Raw genomic sequence first — 20,829 nt, forward strand, 5'->3', positions numbered from 1 at the left:
TCGTACGTGTATACAAACAAAGAATATCGGAATGTCGGATCACCTTCCAACAATGGCGGTTCGACGCTACAGAGGTCAGACTTCGCAAAGCAAAAATGTGATAACACCTTTTCCTACCGAGACATGAAACGCCTAGATGCCCAAAAATTTGTAGATGAGTTGAGTGATGCCCCATGGGACAGTGCTTTCGAGGACACTGATGATATTGTTGACAGCTGATACAAATTTTTACTGTCGTTCTTGATTCTCAGATACCTGTGAAAGAGAAAAGAGTGAAAAAAAAGAAACCAGCCAAATTGGATCACTACAGAAATTAACGAAGCCATGAAGAAAAGAGACAAACTGCTAAAGAAAGCTAGAATTTCTGAAAGTCCTGTTGACTGGGCTACTTTCAAACGCGCTAAGAATGAGGTTTGTAAGTTAATTAGGAGTGCCAAAGAGCAATACTTCAAGAACAATTTGCTGAACATAAACATAATCCTAAAAGATCGTGGAGCCTTATCAGGAATCTAACTTGACAGAATGTGAACAACCGTGTTTCTATACATCAACTGAAGGAAGGAGCCGAAGTGATCACAAGTACACTCTACATTGCAGAGCGCCTTAACCTTTGGTTTGTGAAGCAACCCTTAGAATTGCTGCGAAATCTACCATCAAATACAACCTCACAGTTTCCTTGCAAGTACATAAAGGACCTCACAAACGGCGTTAACATGGCGCAGTTCACTATCCCACATATCACACCGCAAAAGATTGAGGAGCTGCTGAGACACATGCTATCCCACAAGGCTACCGGATCTGATGGACTTGTCGCAAGGATACTGAAAATAGCTGCCCCTGCAATCTCCTTGCCGCTGAGTCGACTGATAAATCACTGCATTGATACAGGTACTTTCCCTTCAGTGTGGGAAACTGCCAAAGTTACGCCCATTTACAAGGGGCGAAGAGGCAAAGATGACAAGAACAATTGTAGCCTAATCTCAGTGCTCCCTATACTCTCGAAAATCTTTGAAAAGCATATCCACCAAGCCCTGTAGAGCTATATGAGAAATAACAAATGGTTATATAATTTGCAGTCCGGGTTCCGAAAATCCCATTCCACAGAAACAGCGCTCATATGTCTGACGGATCAATTATTGTCAGACTTGGACCATGACGAAATCAGTGGGCTTGTACTTGTCGATTACAAGAAGGCGTTTGACTTAATTGACCATGACATACTCCCGTCCAAGCTTAAGGCATACGGCGTAACATCCAGTGAACTCCTCCTCCTAAAGAACTACTTAAAGGGTAGAGGGAGCGCAGTTGTTATTATACTGATGGAGTGCAGTCAGAATACAGACTGATCACACACGGTGTTCCTCAGGGATCGGTGCTGGGGCCACTATTATTTATCATCTTTACGAATGATCTCCCCCAGTCAGTCTCCCGGTCAATTTTAGACATTTACGCAGACGACACCACTTTAAGTACTTCTGCTGCGGTTTCAGATCTACCTACAATTCAGCAGCGGCTGCAACATGACATAAACAAGATTGCTGACTGGACATATGGCAATAAGATGGTACTTAATGCCTCTAAAACGAAAAGTCTGCTTGTAACTGGAAAACGCCTGGAGAAGAAAGCCTTAGATACGGCTCTCAAATATCATGTAACAGTAGCGAGATTGAGCAAGTCAATTCACAGAAACTACTTGGAGTGAGACTAGACAGTCACTTGAATTTTACCGAACATATCGATGACATTTGTAAAAAAGTATCACGACGATGAAAACAGCTGTCCAAGTTATATAACGAAACTATTAACTAAGAACTCGGACCGTCATAATTACAACTTGGTGTGTCCCTCCTACAATAGAGAAGCAGAAGGGGGTAGATCCTTTCAAGTCAGTGGAGCCAAACTTTGGAACAGCATTCCTTTAGATATTCGCAAGAAAGAGTCCATTTGCGCTTATAAATATTCTGTCCGAAAATATTTGTTATCCAGAAATACTTAGCTTAATTCGATTAATTAGTGTCTTATCGCCCTTTAAATCCCAGTTTCCTTCCTTATGTACATATCTCTCCTCGTTTTTAAAGTTTTTTACATATTTTGCATATTTTTAAATTCTTAAGTTTTAAATATTTTAAAATTTTAATGACATTCTTATTTTTAAATATATCCTAGATGTATCTTAGTAATTTAATATTAATTTTAGATAGAGGACCACTAGTTTATCAGTTATACCGTTATGTGCCACCCTCTCTAAATAAAGTTGTTACTTACTTATTTATTCAAAATGCCACGTGTACATCGGTATCGTTTGTCCAAGACAACTGAGTCACTTTGCCTGAAGCACAGTTCTCGAACAAATATATGTTGCACAATTTAAGTTACAAGAGGAACTTCACTCACATCATGATTACTATATCTAGGTTGAAAAAATCATAAAAACGTTCGACTAATTCGCGTCAATTCAAGTCTGAGTTTCAAAAATCACGATCGCTCCTATGAAAAAACACTAAATAAAACAGACATGCAAGAAACGCACAAATCGCCAGCGCAACGAATAACTTCCGTTTTACTTTTTCAAGTTCGGCTGAAATTGCTTGGTGGGTGGTAGATAATGCGACATTTTCCCTTGGAAATTCTTCTTCAGGCACGTCACATTCAAGGAACTTGCACAAAGGTTTCCAGCCTTGTTTCACGTTGTAGATCAGCAGTCTTTCCTTCGGAATAACAGCTTGTACTCTCTCGTTGTGCTCACGGTATTTCTTCTTAAAAAGTGACGTCGACTTCGAATTAAAGCTACCATAGCAGACCCTTACGACCAGTTGAACGAAAGTTGATTTCTTCCATGTTTCAGCTGCTTTACTCGGGGCGGATATCACACCAAGAATCGGTCTCAGCCAAAAAAGAGAGACTCTATTTACAAATCCACCATAAGTCGTCAAGATTTCAACCTGCTTAGAAAAGCTCTTTACCCAAACCTCTTCGTTATCTCGCAGAGAAAGAATGACTTTTGCATCAGGAAAAGCTTCGTAGATTTTCTGAAACCAATCCGCCGCTGGAAGATCTGTTACAGCGTCGACATCTCTATACATGGCGATAAAATCAGGATCTTTACCCTCGCAGAGGATAGAAAGCCACTCATTTGCATGAAAGCTTTCGTGTTCAAAATAATCATACACGGTATAGCCTAAGATTCTCAAAGCTTTAGCCAATGTTTTCGTGCCTGTTTTACTCAAACCAGCACAAATTATCTTCATTTTGACTGTTTTGACTTGCCTTTATATGACGTTGTGTAACACTGTTTACTGATGACGTGGGAGACCCAACAGTGTAAGTATTTCAGCGTCATTCAGTGTGACATGAGCTGAAGTCAGGAAACTAATTTTTCATTTAAAAGGATTTTCGAAAACCAGTATTTTTCTTTGCAATTTCTTTCTAGTAGTTGCTGTAGCTACGTGCCTATTTACGGATAAACTAGTTCTCCTCGACATTTCCTGCTAAAAATATATTATTGCTGCGCGTTTGATGTGGTGAATGATACTCACGCGATGTCCGAATTTTTGTTTTACGCGCACTTAAGACCCAAACTCATGTAAGAAATTTTCTTGATAAAGCTTTTAATGCGATCTTTCGCGGAACACTTTAATCAGGTCTTGCCACTAATGCGATCGGAATTATCTACTTCATGAACCCTGCCTCTTCCCGGAAGGATTTTGGTTGGGTCACAATAACATTTACCGGATCCCCCGATAAGACTTGCAGTATTATGATGATCGTCATTCCCTGGCAGTTAATTTTCTACAGTCCACTCTTTTTACTCTGTTAGCGACGACTGATCCTCCCTTCGTTTCCCCTGAGAACCATGTGATCCCCCAAACTCCTCCAACCACCCCCCAAACTCCTTTGACCCCCCAACCCCTCCGACCCTCCTAAACTCAACCGACCAGCCCACCACACTCCCGTGGCCTCCCCAAAACTCCTCCAACACCCCCAAAACTCCTCCAACCCCTCAAAACTCCTTCGACACCTCAAACTCCTTCGACCCCTCAAAACTCCTTCGACCCCTCAAAACTCCTTCGACCCCCCAAAACTCCTCCAACCCCCCAAAATTCCTCCACATCCTCAAAACTCCTTCGACACCCCAAACTCCTTCGACCCCGCTAAAACTCCTCCGATCCCCCCAAAACTCCTTCGACTAGGCCCTCCCGATTACGCTAGCATTTATTTCGGCATTATGTGGTTTTTAAAAAGAATCGCTAGCATTATTTAGTATTTGCATAACTTTGATCTAGATTTCAGCGCTCAAAAGAGTTTAAATGCTAAATTTTAGAATTAAAAAACATTGTTGATTTGCTTTTGTGTTTTAGAGAAGGATTTCTGTAACTGTATTAACTGAGTGCAGCTAGTCAGCGGTTAACTTTCAGAGGCAGTTCAAGCGCATATACAAACAAGATGGCGTCGGCCAGTGCCACGCCATCTTCTCGATACTTGCAGCTCATAGAAGGAAATTCTGAAGGAGAGTATACACCAGTCCCTTCAACGATAGCTCGAGATCGATCTTTAGAATCAACCAGTGGAAATTACAAGCGGAGAGGAAACAGCGATACAACGAAATTCCCGTTTTATGAGCGAGTTAAGCAGTTCCCAGGCGAGAATTTGATTGTCAGAGAAAGAAAATTGTTTTGCAGTGGATGTAGAGAAATCATTTCCTCCAAAAAAAATGTTCTGAAAATCCATATTTCGTCCAAGAAGCATCAGAACAGGAGAGAGAAGTTGAAAAAGTCGAAATTGAAAGACCAGACCATAATCGAGGCATTCAGAAGAGAAGGAAGTTCAAAAGATAGCACGTTGCCCTTGGAAGAATGTGCCTACGGACTCGAAGTTGTCGGTGAGTTTTTGAAGGCGGGTATCCCGATCGGTAAAATAGACATGCTACGGTCTCTGTTGGAGAAGAACAGCTATCGACTCACCGGAAGCTCTCATCTACGACAGGATCGTACAGCGAGACTAGATGGTGGTCCAAATGGGAGGTGTATCATCAGTTGATGGTGCAGTTTGGAGATGCCGCAAGGTTCGTAGAAGAAGAAAAGGACGCAAAAGTTTGCCCGCAGCTACTGCCACAACTTCAAGCAATACTCTCTGACCCAAAGCGACTAATGAGCTTGAGGCTTGAGCTTGCCGCTACTATTGATGTTGGCGAACATTTTGTGAAAGCCACGTATTTTTTGAAAGGGGATGGTCCTTTGGTTTTTACTTGTTATGAGAAACTAAGCGCCGTTTCCCAATTTTGTCAAGCTCCTTGTTTCCCTAACGCCCGTGCAATTGCCACTGCAATTGCAGAGGAAGACCCAGGTCAGAACCTAACAGCACTTGAACGGAGTGCGAAGGGTTGTGTTGAGCCGGCAATTACGTGGTTTCTGTGAAAGTTCAATGTCGATCTTTATGATGTAGTGGTAGCATTCAAGGCTGCCAGACTACTCTGCCCCGCTAGCATCCAGTGGCTTAAGCCCACAAATGCATTAGAAGAATCTCTGAGAGCATTTCTTTTCCTGGATAGTGATGCTACCATCGACGGTCTCAAAGCCGAACTTCCAGCCTATTTGGCTGCTGCTGCTGAATATGTTGTTATACCGACTGGAGAAGAAAGTTGAATGGTGATGTGGGCACGAGGAGCAACTTCCTCGTTGGGCTTCCGCAGTGAAGCAAGTTCTCCTTGTCCAACCATCGTCTGCTACGGCAGAAAGAGTACTTTCAATACTGAAGGCTTCCTTCAACGAGCAACAGAATTGTGCTCTTGTTGACTACCTCCAAGCCAGCGTCATGTCACAGTGCAACAAGCGCTAAGGACTTCGAACATTAATTAACTGTTTTTAATTGGACAAGTTTTGACTTTATCAGAAGTTTTAAAAACAAACAATTAAACACTGTTCACTTTATTCAGTTGCTGATACAAACATGATACCTGAGTTTCTACGTTTTTCTTAAAATTAAACAAAAAAGCATAATTTGAGCATTTTTTTTGGCGTAAAGCGGAATTTCTAGGAGCATAAAATGCCAGTTTTAGTAGCATAATCGGGAAAGACCTACCTTCGACCCACCCAAAACTCCTCCGACCCCCCCCCCCAAAAAAAAACTCCTTCAACCCCGCCCCCCCGTCCTTATAAATAATTACGGGTCTCTCAACTGAATATGTCGATACTGAATGCAACAAATCAGTGTCGTAAGAAAGTTAAGTTCCATTCACCAACAACGGTTAACGTGTCTTGAATAAATGTTGCACAGCTACATTTATACCATTTTAGGATTTATCTTTTATATCTGTTTACATCTATATTTTATGGAGGTTTTAATATTATTGTAATTCAACTATTCGTGTCTCTCATAAATTTAGGTTTTTAAGTTTATTATATTATATTTGTATTCATACTTTGTAGTTTTATTTTCCGAGGGCCACAAGCTTATTAGCCTTTGGCTAGTAAGTGTTAACCCTCTTTAAATAAAGTCTTTATCATTATTATAATAACCGATCTACCCCTTTTCTGTCGCAATCCCAAAGGGTGAAATTGTCAAGTATGTAACGCTTCCATTCTCTTGGCTTGGTTTCGCTTTGTTGGATTAATTTCGTTTCAATATCCGCCATGAAAATATTGGCAAACGACACTGCCATTTTTGTACCCATAGCAGTTCCATGTGTTTGCATGAAGTTCTCCTCATTTTATTGAAACGAATTTAAGTTTCTTTAAGGATTAAGCCATGCATTTCCCTGCGTTGGAGTCGGTGCGTTATGGTCGTGGAACTTTTCGTATGCTTCACATACTGTAGTCGTTCCTTCTTTTCGAGGTATATTTTTGTACAAGCTGGAAACGTCCATTGATACTCGAATAGTATCTTTGCCTATCATAGGTATCTTTGTTTTTTCTAAGAAGTCGATAGAAGAAAGGTATCCTTTATATAGGATTGTTGCAATTGCGCGATAGGCTGGAGTAGCGTCTCCACAAAAGATGATATTTTCTCAGTAAGGCCGTCATAACCTGAGATTATAAGTTTACCGACCGGTATAGGTTTGTGTGTTTTCGTGAGCGTGAAGGAAGAATGTTGGTATTCTGGGCGGATTGGGAGTTTGTGAAAGCCAGTTGTTTATCATGTCATTAATGTGTTGCCCCGATGCATTTGGTCAATGATCCCATTAACCCTTGCCTGCGTGTTTTTTACGATCGGTGCTCTGAGAGGTTTGTAGTGAACTCTTGTCGAGTTGCACTTTGGCCTCTTCTATTTTTACTGGGATACCTGTGGTAGCCCAGTCATAAAATGCCTTTGTTTTTTACTGGGATACCTGTGGTAGCCCAGTCATAAAATGCCTTTGTTTTTTTGTCGTCTTTTTACTGGGATACCTGTGGTAGCCCAGTCATAAAATGCCTTTGTTTTTTTGTCGTCTTTTTTTTTTTTTTTTCCTCCGCCACAAAATGGCAAAATTGCGCAATAGTACCCAGAGGTCATTGGGCCCTCAACACCATGACAACTAACTGTGATCCAATGAGGTGTTCACATGCTGATCACGCGTGTTATCCCTCGACACCATGACAGCTAACTGTGATCCAATGAGGTGTTCACATGCTGATCACGCGTGTTATCCCTCGACACCATGACAGCTAACTGTGATCCAATGAGGTGTTCACATGCTGATCACGCGTGTTATCTTGATGATGATTGACGCTGTCATGCACAGACAGGGCCGGGTCACATGACGAATCATGAGATTTTGCTTATAAAACTCTTTGGTCAGTTATTTTGTATTTCAACATATTTGGATGGCGATCTGCCGGAGCATTATAGCGCAAACGCGCAAAATACTTACAGACGCATATACAAGTATTATTAATCGCGGCTAATCCACACTGAAAGATGTTATTGAGCGGTAATTTTGGAATGGATTGAGTCGCGAACGCTTAAAAGCCATGAAAGCCTTGAATGCCTTGTATGCTAAGTATGCCAATGTCTTAGTTGAAAACGTTCACTTGTTGTAAAACGCAAAATCTGAAATCTGAAACCAAACTGCATATACTTTACGCAATTTATTGAACAACACAGTGTTGTTGCGAAAGGTGTCTTTGGTCTCGCGTTCAACGCAAACATCTCTATAATTAGTAAGTTGTAGTTTAATAGTTTCTCACACTACTGTGAATGACGGCCAGAAATTCTATTTCAGAGACCCACGATATAAAAATTTCCCGGAGGAGCATTCCCCCGGACTCCCTAAAACTTCGTGACTTTGGCGCTCGTGGTGGGCCCCCCCAATAATTTTAACCCTGCTACGGCACTGACACTACTACCGTGAGACTGAAGAACATAACTATAATGGATGCAAACTGCTTGTGAAGAAAGACGACATGTTGGATTCACTTGATGGCAAGGAACGTAGCTACGATAACAGTACGAATGGTATTCATTTCACGATCAGAAAGGTGAATCTTATGTTTGTTTTCATTGTAGTTGTATGGATATTCTTTTTTAATAAATACGTGATCCAAAACCCTGTGTTTTTTTGTGTATAATGTTGTTATGTTAAATATTGTTTACGCAATTGTCTTGTCACAAGCGGCCCAAGCTCACGTCTCTAGAAAAAGCCAACGATTAATTCATGAACGCGTCACGCGTTGTGTGACTCGGTGTTAAGTTACGAGAGGAACTGCACCTTATAAGGAATAGTACAGGGAACGAAGTATGGTCGATTTACAACGATACATATTTCGAAATATGAACATTTTTCTCGTAAAATCAATAAAACTTACTCATACCCTGTGTATCCGTTGTATTTTCTGGCGATTTCTGCCGTTTTAAGCTTGCTTTACCATCACTGTTGTTCACATCATCTACTTTTATTACGTTGATAAAATCTGTACAGACATCACACCAACCAACTCGCGCACAAAGTAAGAAGACTATATTGAAGGTTTGAAATAATATTGCGATCGATTTTCATCAAGAAATGGGCCAGGAATATTCCACAATAATGCAAATAATCGTGAAGGCGGATTGCAGAAAAGCGATTGCGTGACGCTCGGTAAGCTGTAAGATGACATGCTATTATATACCAGACGTAAAAACTCTTCAGATTCTTAGTCTGCATTTTATACCCACTCTGCAGTCTGCAGTCTATATTTTGTATCCGGTCTGCAGTCTGCTGTCTGCATTTTGTACTAACAGGTATCCGTGGCACCAATACAGTTTATTTTTGGTTACATTTATTCGCAAAACACACATAATCTATCACAAAATACCTGTGAGTGAGGTAATTCGACATTTTCGTTCTTTCCCACATTAATATTCTTCTCTCCTTTTGTAAGAATGTAGACATCACTCAATGTTTCAAGTAATCCACCCACCCAACAAAAAAGGAACTCTTGCACGCATAGCATGCCTATGTTTTGAAATAGGTGTATGCCCTTGGCCAGACTTGAGCGCACTATTTCAGTATACTAGTCCGACACCCGTAGTATCACTACACTTGATTCCAAGGATCCAGTACCATCCAGGTATCCCAGTTACCCTGCTCACAGGGTCTAGTTTTTGTTGTTTTTTTTTTGTTTTTTTCCTCCGCCACAAAATGGAAAAATTGCGCAATAGTACCCAGAGGTCATTGGGCCCTCAACACCATGACAACTAACTGTGATCCAATGAGGTGTTCACATGCTGATCACGCGTGCTATCTTGATGATGATTGACGTTGTCATGCACGGACAGGGCCGGGTCACATGACGAACACGAGATTTTTGCCTATAAAACTATTTTGTCAGTCGTTTTGTATTTCAACGTAATTGGATTACGATCATCTGGAGCATTATGGGGCAAACGCTCAAAATACTTATAGACGCATACACAAGTCGTATTGTTCGCGGCCAATCCACACAAAAAGATGTTGTAATTTTGGATCGGACAGAATCGCGAACGCTTGAAAGCCATGAAAGCATTGAATGCCTTGTATGTCTTGTTTGCCAAGTATGCCAATGTCTTAGTTGAAAACGTAAACTCGTTGTAAAAAGCAAAATCTGAAATCTGAAACCAAACTGCATATACTCTATGCAATCTATTGAACAACACTACTACCGTGAGACTGAAGAACAAAATTCAAATGGATGCAAACTGCTAGTGAAGAAAGACGCCATGTTGGATTCACTTGATGCCAGGGAACGTAGCTACGATAACAGTGCGAATGGTATTAATTTCAAGATCAGAAAGGTGAATCTTATGTTTGTTTTCATTGTAGTTGTATGGATATTCTTTTTTAATAAATACATGATCCGTTATTATGTTAAGTATTGTTTACGCAATTGTCTTGTCACAGGCGACCCAAGATCACGTCTCGAGAAAGAGCCAACGATTAATTCACGAACGCGTTACGCGTTGTGTGACTCAGAGTAAGTTATGCTAGGAACCGTTGAAAATTTGAACACGTTATAAGGAATAGTATAGGGAACGAAATATGGTCGATTTACATCGATAAATATTTCGAAATATGAAGATTTTTCTCGTAAAATCAATAAAACTTACTCATATCCTGTGTATCCGTTGTAGTTTCTGGCGATTGTTGCCGTTTTAAGCTTGCTTTACCATCACTATTATTCACGTCTTCTACTTTTATTACATTGGTAAAATCTGTACAGACATCACACCAACCAACTATGTTGAAGGCTTGAAATTATATTACGATCGATTTTCATCAAGAAATGGGCCAGGAATTTTCCACAATAGTGCAAATATTAAATCGTGAAGGCTGATCGCAGAAAAGCGATTGCGTGACGCTCGGTAAGCTGTAAGATGACATGTTATTACATACCAGACGTAAAAACTCTTCAGATTCTCAGTCTGCATTTTGTACCCGCTCTGCAGTCTATATTTTGTATCCGGTCTGCAGTCTGCTGTCTACATTTTGTACTAACAGGTATCCGTGGCACCAATACAGTTTATTTTTGGTTACATTTATTCGCCCAACACACATAATCTACCACAAAATACCTGTGTGTGAGGTAATTCGACATTTTAATTCTTTCCCGCGTTAATAATCTTCTTTCCTTTTGTAAGAATGTAGACCACTTACAATGTTTCAAATAATCCACCGACCCTACAAAAAATAACTCTTGCATGCATAACATGCCTATGTTTTGAGACAGGTGTATGCCCTTCGCCAGACTTGAGCTCACTATTTCAGTATACTAGTCCGACACGCGTAGTATCACTACACTTGATTCCACGGATCCAGTACCATCCAGGTATCCCAGTTACCCTGCTCACAGGGTCTAGTTTGTCTTTTTTTTTTTTTTCCTCCGCCACAAAATGGAAAAATTGCGCAATAGTACCCAGAGGTCATTGGGCCCTCAATACCATGACAACTAACTGTGATCCAATGAGGTGTTCACATACTGATCACGCGTGTTATCCCTCAACTCCATGACAACTAACTGTGATCCAATGAGGTGTTCACATGCTGATCACGCGTGTTATCTTGATGATGATTGACGTTGTCATGCACAGACAGGGCCGGGTCACATGACAAACACGAGATTTTGCTTACAAAACTCTTAGGTCAGTTGTTTTGTGTTTCAACGTATTTGGATTGCGATCTCCTGGAGCATTATAGCGCAAACGCGCAAAATACTTACAGACGCATATACAAGTCGTATTAATCGCGGCTAATCCACACTGAAAGATGTTATTGAGCGGTGATTTTGGAACGGATTGAGTCGCGAACGCTTGAAAGCCATGAAAGCCTTGAATGCCTTGTATGCTAAGTATGCCAATGTCTTAGTTGAAAAATGTTCACTTGTTGTAAAAAGCAAAATCTGAAATCTGAAACCAAACTGCATATACTCTATGCAATCTATTGAACAACGCTACTACCGTGAGACTGAAGAACATAGCTATAAGGGATGCAAACTGCTTGTGAAGAAAGACGACATGTTGGATTCACTTGATGGCAAGGAACGTAGCTACGATAACAGTACGAATTGTATTAATTTGACGATCAGAAAGGTGAATCTTACGTTTGTTTTCATTGTAGTTGTATGGATATTCTTTTTTAATAAATACGTGATCCAAAACCCTGTGTTTTTTTGTGTATAATTTTGTTATGTTAAATATTGTTTACGCAATTGTCTTGTCACAAGCGGCCCAAGCTCACGTCTCGAGAAAAAGCCAACGATTAATTTATGAACGCGTCACGCGTTGTGTGACTCGGTGTTAAGTTACGAGAGGAACTGCACGTTATAAGGAATAGTACAGGGAACGAAGTATGGTCGATTTACAACGATACATATTTCGAAATATGAACATTTTTCTCGTAAAGTCAATAAAAATTACTCATACCCTGTGTATCCGTTGTATTTTCTGGCGATTTCTGCCGTTTTAAGCTTGCTTTACCATCACTGTTGTTCACATCATCTACTTTTATTACGTTGATAAAATCTGTACAGACATCACACCAACCAACTCGCGCGCAAAGTAATAAGACTATATTGAAGGCTTGAAATAATATTGCGATCGCTTTTCATCAAGAAATGGGCCAGGAATATTTCTCAATACTGCAAATAATCGTGAAGGCGGATTGCAGAAAAGCGATTGCGTGACGCTCGGTAAGCTGTAAGATGACATGTTATTATATACCTGACGTAAAAACTCTTCAGATTCTTAGTCTGCATTTTGTACCCACTCTGCAGTCTGCAGTCTATATTTTGTATCCGGTCTGCAGTCTGCTGTCTGCATTTTGTACTAACAGGTATCTGTGACACCAATACAGTTTATTTTTGGTTACATTTATTCGCAAAACACACGTAATCTACCACAAAATACCTGTGAGTGAGGTAATTTGACATTTTCGTTCTTTCCCACATTAATATTCTTCTCTCCTTTTGTAAGAATGTAGACATCACTCACAATGTTTCAAGTAATCCACCCACCCTACAAAAAAGTAACTCTTGCATGCATAGCATGCCTATGTTTTGAAATACGTCTATGCCCTTGGCCAGACTTGAGCGCACTATTTCAGTATACTAGTCCGACACCCGTAGTATCACTACACTTGATTCCAAGGATCCAGTACCATCCAGGTATCCCAGTTACCCTGCTCACAGGGTCTAGTTTCTGTCTTATTCGTGATGACTGTTGCTGTGCCTTTGGCTGCTTTTTTGAGGTTTAAAGAAGGGTTGTTTTTCGACTCTATTGATATTGGCACAAATGGCTCCCCATATGATCCAACATAAATCGTTACGACCTTAATATAGAAATTACTTTTTGAGTGCGTGACGCAACAAGCATCAGAACATCACGAAAACTCAAAATCTTGTTCTAAAGTCGCGTGTTACTTCATAGTTAATGGACAGGCAGTTTCTTAATGACAGAATCTCAAAAATATACTGAGATTTTCTGCTATGACACCAAATAAAACATACTCACAGAAACGTTTTTCTGCTTGAATGCCCTCATCATACTCGAACGCTCCAGCGAAAATTATCAAACGGCAACTAAGAAGGACACATCGGGGGCTCGATCGAACCTTGCAGTGAGAGGTTTAAGCGTAAATTAGTCATAGAAGAAGGCTTACTCGAAGGTGGATTCAAAGAATTGACAATGCCATTCTAAATGCCACGTGCACATCGGTATCGTTTGTCCAAGACAACCGAGTTACTTTGCCCGAAGCTCAGTTCTCGAACAAATATATGTTACCCAGTTAAATTTACAAGAACTTCACTCATATCATGATTTCTATGTCTAAGTTGGATAAAATGAGCTCAAATATTCGACTAATTCACGTCCATTCAAGTCTCAGTTTCAAAAATCACGATCGCTCTTATTAAAAATCACTAAATAAAACAGACATGCAAGAAACTTGTCTTGTCCAAGACAACTGAGTCACTTTGCCTGAAGCACAGTTCTCGAACAAATATATGTTGCACAATTTAAGTTACAAGAGGAACTTCAATCACATCATGATTACTATATCTAGGTTGAAAAAATCATAAAAACGTTCGACTAATTCGCGTCAATTCAATTCTAAGTTTCAAAAATCGCTATCGCTCCTATGAAAAAACACTAAATAAAATAGACATGCAAGAAGCGCACAAATCGCCAGCACGATAAATAACTTCCGTTTTACTTTTTCAAGTTCGGCTGAAATTGCTTGGTGGGTGGTAGATAATGCGACATTTTCCCTTGGAAATTCTTCTTCAGGCACGTCACATTCAAGGAACTTACACAAAGGTTTCCAGCCTTGTTTCACGTTGTAGATTAGCAGTCTTTCCTTCGGAATAACAGCTTGTACTCTCTCGTTGTGCTCACGGTATTTCTTCTTAAAAAGTGACGTCGACTTCGAATTAAAGCTACCATAGCAGGCCCTTGCGACCAGTTGAACGAAAGTTGATTTCTTCCATGTTTCAGCTGCTTTACTCGGGGCGGATATCACACCAAGAATCGGTCTCAGCCAAAGAAGAGAGACTCTGTTTACAAATCCACCATAAGTCGTCAAGATTTCAACCTGCTTAGAAAAGCTCTTCACCCAAACCTCGTCGTTATCTCGTAGAGAAAGAACGACTTTTGCATCAGGAAAAGCTTCGTAGATTTCCTGAAACCAATCCGCCGCTGGGATATCTGTTACAGCGTCGACATCTTTATACATGGCGATAAAATCAGGATCTTTACCCTCGCAGAGAATAGCGCGCCACTCATTTGCATGAAAGTTTTGGTGTTCAAAATAATCATACACGGTGTAGCCTAAGATTCTCAAAGCTTTAGCCAATGTTTTCGTGCCCGTTTTACTCAAACCGGCACAAATGACCTTCATTTTGACTGTTGGTGATTGTTGCACTCGCCTTTATATGACCTTGTGTCATATCTCCTTGACAACTCTCACCACTGTTTACAGATAACGTGGGAGACCCAACAGTGTAAGTATTTCAGCATCATTCAGTGTGACATGAGCTGAAGTCACGAAACTAATTTCTTTATTTATAATGATTTTCGAACCAGTATTTTTCTTTGCAATTACTTTCTAGAAGTTGCTGTAGCTACATGCCTATTTACGGACAAACTTCTCCTCGACATTTCCTGCTAAAAATATATTATTGCTGCGCGTTTGATGTGGTGAATGATACTTACGCGATGTCTGAATTTTAATTTTTCGCGCACTTAAGACCCAAACTCATGTAAGAGATTTTCTTGATAAAGCTTTTAATGCGATCCTTCGCGGAACGCTTTAATCAGGTCTTGCTACTAATGCGATCGGAATTATCTGCATTATGAACCCTGCCTCGCCCGGGAAGGATTTTGGTTGGGTCACAGCAAAATTTACCGGATCCCCGGGGCCCCATAAGACTTGCAGTATTATAATGATCGTCATTCCCTGGCAGTTAATTCCTGTGGCCATTCCTGTGGCCTTCCCTTAAAACTCCTCCGACACCCCCAAAACTCCTTTGACCCCCCCCCCCCCGAAACTCTTCCGACCCCCCCCAACACTCCTTCGACCTCCCAAAACTCCTTCGACCCCCCCCAAACTCCTCCGACCCCCCCCCCGAAATCTCCTCCGACACCCTCCCAAAACTCCTTCGACCCCCCCAAAAACTCATCCGAACTCCCAAAAACTCCTCCGACCTCCCAAAACTCCTCCGACCCCCCCAATTCTCCTCCGACAGCCCCCCAAAACTCCTTCGACCCCTCCCCAACTCCTCCAACACCCCCTCCCCCCGTCCTTGTAAATAATTACGGGTCTCTCAACCGAATAGATCGATATTGATGACAACAAATTAGTTTCGTAAGAAAGTTAAGTTCCATTCACCAACAACGGTTAACGTGTCTTGAGTACTGTAATACTTAGCAACAAGCTTTAGGATAAAGTTAAACATACCAATACTCCTGAGCTGGTCATCTTTTCTTTATATCTAAAGTCGACCACTGCGAAGGCGACTAAGTATGTACTCATGTTGACGCTGGGCAGAAAATGTTCCTCCACAAGTCCATCCTTTCTGGTTACGAGCCGGGCCCGGGGCATGTTTGACAGGGCGTAGAGTTGAGGGTCGTGAATTATAGATATGTTAAAGGACGCTTTAAAAGAGGGCTCGTCGAAACAGGGAAATGCTTTCCTAGCGTGTGCAGGCTCAAAATGAGACACTGCTAGCATCCTGTGTGGAGGAACAAAAACGTAGGAGTGTTAAGAGGTATAAATGAACGTGTGTTGATGTGGCAAAATGTTCTGTTGCAGACAAGGAAAAGAAACTACGGCGACATAGAAGATAAGTATAAGGCAAAATCTTTCTTCCCAAAAATGGCAAAAAGGTCGAGCCAACAAGTTAGCCGCAAGGAGAGCTGTTTGCCCACAATAACTGTTGAAGTTGGAGTTCCCACGCAGGTATCTCTTCTGGTGAATTGAGCGCCACAATAGCTGTTAAGGTCCTTTTACTCAGTTTCTTGCAACAGAAAAATAATTGCATGAGGATGTAAAGGCGTCCGCTATTCAATAGAATTAACGCTTTCACACGTCTCAGAGGATTTAACTGCATAGCTTATCCATTGAAGAAATCAAAGAATTAAATCGTAATATTTTTCACATCCTCTTAAAATTTTTTAACATTGAAACAACCACACACCTTTTTTCTCCTGTTTCACTGCGGTACCAACTCTTGTAAAATCCTTCCAGTTTATCAGAAATCTTATTCTTGAACTGAATAGTAACGAAATACGACTCTCCCCTACAGAGATCTCCCTTGAGCTCTACGCAAAGCTGTTGGTATTCCTTGAAAGCAAGTATTCTGTTGATAGCTATGTCGTGATTGTTTTCTGCAGTAACGGAAACGTTCAAAACTTCTAGGTCTCCACAGTGAAGGATAACATAACGAGTTGTTTTCTCGCAGAGAATTCTTGTCTTGACTACTCCCCTATAGTTAAGCGTTGTCAAATTCACTCGCAAATCAAGTTTGTAACTAAGTGGTTTCAGATCCTTTGGAAGGCGTTGCTCTTTATGAGGGAACTTCTCAATGTTACTAACGGCATGAAACTCTACCTCCTCCCCCCTGGTGCGGTGTTTAGACAGCTCTTGCGCGTGCTCCGTGAAGTACGGTGAAAAATCGAACTGTGTAACGACGCCGACTAATGCCACGGCAAAGACCAGCGACAGGAGGAAAAATATATACTTCAGAACTATTTTGCGTATGTTTTTTCCTTTCGTATCGACTTCCATCTCTTTCGATTCGAGATCATCGTCATCCGTTTCCATAACCGCTAATACATATTATCTGAAATGGAACGAAGCAAACTTTATTGATTTGAAACCTCGTTGTTAAACGCGTAGGACGCTGGTAGATTGACATAGGACCCAGTTCACCCAGACAACACCATAGAGGAGATTACAGGGGTTTCAATGGCTGCTGGTGCTATAGTATGCGGTTGTGCCGGAAAAGGGGCAAGAAGAAGAAACATAAACACGAGAGCCTGCTGTCAGGCTAGTCAGCGGTAGACCATTGATAACCCAAAAGCGTGGATGTCCGCGATCAAATTTAAACGAAAGGGGAGTCGTGCAGCTGCGCACTTCTACGAGAACTTATGAAAGAAATGCGCCGATTACAGTGTCCCGCTAGGTTGGCAGTCACGTTTACGCTTTGAAGCATAAAGCGACAACGCCGCGGAATGTACTCCTGATGGCCGTTTTCGCGGATCTGCCGCCCAAATATTCGTAGAGTGCTAAAAAACTGCCAGCTACACAGGCTGTAATCGTAGTTTTTGCAAACAGTCAATCACAGCAGAGCGCTGTACTTCATTAGGTAACGTGTAACAAAGCTACCTCATGGCCCCCCAAAAAATTTGTAGCACGAAACTGAAACGTCACGTGCCACATCGTTATCTTTAAGTGACATATTTTCCAACCGGGTCGAAAATAAACATTTCAAACAAAGTTTACCTGTTGAAATATCATTATTTTAGAGCTACTACCGTGGCAGAAAATTTATTTATTATCTTAGCTGGACGCAAAAATTAGGCAGTACCAGGAGCCCATTACAGTGATGGGCTCCTAGCAGTACGACATGATTTTATCGATTTTAACGATAAAACGAGGCAGACGAGTTTGACTTGATTCTTGGAGCCAAAGAGTCTTTAAACCAATACTTTGTAAACTGTCAAAGTCTTTTTCGATGATATGATTGAGTAGTGTACATAAAGATTAACAAAAGACGCCTGAAGACTAATTTGTTGCCAATAAAGGGGGTAAGTTTCTAAAGAAACTGTGGTGCTGCGTCAGTAAGAGAATATAACATGGTAATTTGGTATTATCAACTGAGTCGATAACGTAAATTGGCCACCGTTAGGAGTTTAAAAGCTGACGTTTCGAGCGTTAGCCCTTCGTCAGAGCGATGTTGATAATACCAAATTACCTTAATTTACAGCCAGTGGCTGGATAAGATCACTTTTGTCAGGTTTTATTTCTCTAACTTCCATAGCGTTAAAATTGATAAGAGATATATTAACAGCCTCAGGTCGGTTCTGGTATTGTTTACGCCAATCAATGAACAATTTACAAATCATGTCAGCTAGACTTTAAAATTGAACAGAACGACAGAATTCTACCTATGGACAGACACAGACAAGTTTAACTTGTTTTTGCAGCCAGAGTGTATAATCAAACCAATACTGGGTAAACTGTGCACTTCTCATCCGCTTTGATGTTCGCTAGTGTTATATGAGTTGCACTGGGGTGTCAACCTGAATATTCTACCTGTAACACCTGTTACTCTAGCGAAGTCTTGCTGTTCAGAAGTGAAAATCTAGTATAACTCTCCAGGATATATCTATAGAAAAGTACTTTAAGATAAAAATCTGAAAGACAGGCTCAGGTCAATAGCGAAATTTATTCGAAAAATAATGTTGGCATGTGTGAGTCTCATGCCGGGAGTTAAAAGTATTGTATTGTTATAGATCGAGGTTGTTTAGAACCTGGGAACATTATCCCCTCTAATCATATTAAACTTTCATTTCTCTTACCTTTGACAGATTATCGTTCGTCGCACCTAACTTTACTCACGTCATCGTTCAAAAAGTATTCCTGTCACTTTTCTGATCAAAAGCCAGCTATTTTCGTATTTAACATAGCGAGGCGGTGAAATAGGCCTGCAGTCTTCCCTAAGCAACGGTGAATCAGCGGTAGTGCGTGGGAGGACAAGCGCTTCCATAACCTGTCGGTGTGAGAGATAGTAATCAAGAACAGACTCGAGAGGGTCTCAATGAGGTCAACCGTCAGCCGTAAAACGGCCCACAAAAAAAATAGCCGTTAGGCGCACAAATTGTCATATTTTAACCCATAGTCGTAAAAAAAAATTCAAACTTTATTTTACTCTTAATCACAAAGGAAGGGAGTGAACCATTAGCCGTAAAAGTCATCACCCCATTAAGAACCTCATTCAAGAACATAGTTATGTAAGAAATTGAGTCAGTTTAGCATAAAAATGGTCCCGAAGAAGACAGATACAACGCGTGCAGTGGTCTAGCGTAAAGTATATCTACGTCTGATGAGAATTTTAACCGGTGTAAGCCATTGAAATAAGAAAGATTTTGCAATTTTAATCTGATGACAAAACCGTAATGTAGGTTGCTGCTCATAGAAGATCGGGCTTTGTTTTGTCTCTTTGAGTAAACTCGTCTCTATAAAAACTAGTCTGTAAAAATTACAGGAAACTACCTTTATCACCCTCGGTGAAATGAGAAGAATTTCAAAGGGATGTACCCACCGTCCCATAATACCTTGCTCCTTCGAACCTGGCAAAGATAGACCCAACCACCAGACCACGGCTTCGGAAGCCATCTTGATAAGTAACCAAACACGTCGCAAATATTACTGGAACTGCAAAGTTAAATTACTCGCGAACGATTTGAATGTAGACAAATTATTAGCCGCAAGTTTTAGCGACTAGCCGGAAGCGTTACCTCTTAGCAACCTTAAAAATTCCTCTAAAAAACTTTTAAATGTATATTTAATTTATTGGGAAAGTGGAAACTCTACAGTAAATATAATAGAGCTAACGAGACTCCAAAGTTTTGTACTTTAAATTTTTTGGCAAGCAGCTAAGTGCACATTGCAGTTCCAGTAAAACAGTATTATTGCTGGCGCAATTGCCTACCAATCCCGTTGACCACATGACCTTCTGAATCCCAAGAAAAAGTGGTTAGGCCCTTAGGCTGGGAAACCAGCCTCGCGTTTTGACCCTCAAAACCTGACTGAGCCGCAGCAAGAATCTATTGTCTTGAATAAACTCAAAAAGCAAAATGTCAGGGATGATGATTTTAGATTTTTGGAAAACAGGGAATCTGAGTGTTGGAACATGATCCCCAGTTACTTCTTTCCGGGAAATTTTGTGACTTCTACAGGGTAACCGGAGATTTGCTCTTATTCCGGGAGTTGCCAGGATCGACTGGAAATGAATAAGGCCTGTGTTCATTGTCTACATGCGTAAGATTAATTAGGCACATTAAATAAATCATTGATGCCTGGGCAACTGTGTTTTGAAACCATGCATTGAATGCATGCTCTGGCTTCAGTCGCCCGATTTCACTCCGATTGAAAGCAAAATAACTTTTGGTTTAGCTAAATTTTTTCTTTGTAAATAAAGAAAATGTAATGAAAATAGCCTTACCTGAGAAGGGAAAATGCACCATAACGGCTCTCAGATAAGTCGTGAGTATCACAGCTTTGCGTTTTTGAAAGAACCGCCATGTTTACTAATAAGTGGCTGATCGCGAACAGTTTCCTGGGAAAGTGGACTGCAATCGCTAATTTCAGCGGTTATCGTTGTAAACTCAGCTGCTTATAAT

At 40.8% G+C, this 20,829-nt stretch overlaps 3 protein-coding genes across 3 annotated transcripts in view; all 3 read right to left on the reverse strand.

Moving 5' to 3' along the window:
• The window catches only part of LOC131768944 (endoplasmic reticulum aminopeptidase 1), a 34,262-nt gene extending 13,581 nt beyond the window's left edge, over positions 1–20,681 (reverse strand). The window contains exons 1-4 of the mRNA XM_059084645.2: positions 20,652–20,681; positions 19,006–19,196; positions 16,620–17,264; positions 15,881–16,154 (exon numbers count right to left, since the gene is read on the reverse strand). Coding sequence (XP_058940628.2) covers positions 15,881–16,154; positions 16,620–17,245 — 900 coding nt within the window. The 5' untranslated portion in view covers positions 17,246–17,264; positions 19,006–19,196; positions 20,652–20,681. The remainder of the gene's footprint in view (positions 1–15,880; positions 16,155–16,619; positions 17,265–19,005; positions 19,197–20,651) is intronic.
• On the reverse strand, positions 2,281–3,474 carry LOC131768945 (uncharacterized). The gene has a single exon (XM_059084646.2). It carries the CDS (start codon positions 3,246–3,248, stop codon positions 2,469–2,471), a length of 780 nt encoding a protein of 259 aa, XP_058940629.2. The 5' UTR covers positions 3,249–3,474; the 3' UTR covers positions 2,281–2,468.
• Positions 12,791–14,826, reverse strand: LOC131768946 (uncharacterized). Its single transcript, XM_059084647.2, has one exon. The coding sequence runs from the start codon at positions 14,819–14,821 to the stop codon at positions 14,042–14,044; it is 780 nt and encodes a 259-aa protein (XP_058940630.2). The 5' UTR covers positions 14,822–14,826; the 3' UTR covers positions 12,791–14,041.
• Positions 20,682–20,829: the final 148 nt, after the last annotated feature.

The sequence above is a fragment of the Pocillopora verrucosa genome, chromosome 2, assembly GCF_036669915.1.
Source record: "Pocillopora verrucosa isolate sample1 chromosome 2, ASM3666991v2, whole genome shotgun sequence".
NCBI classification, from domain to species: Eukaryota; Metazoa; Cnidaria; class Anthozoa; order Scleractinia; family Pocilloporidae; genus Pocillopora; species Pocillopora verrucosa.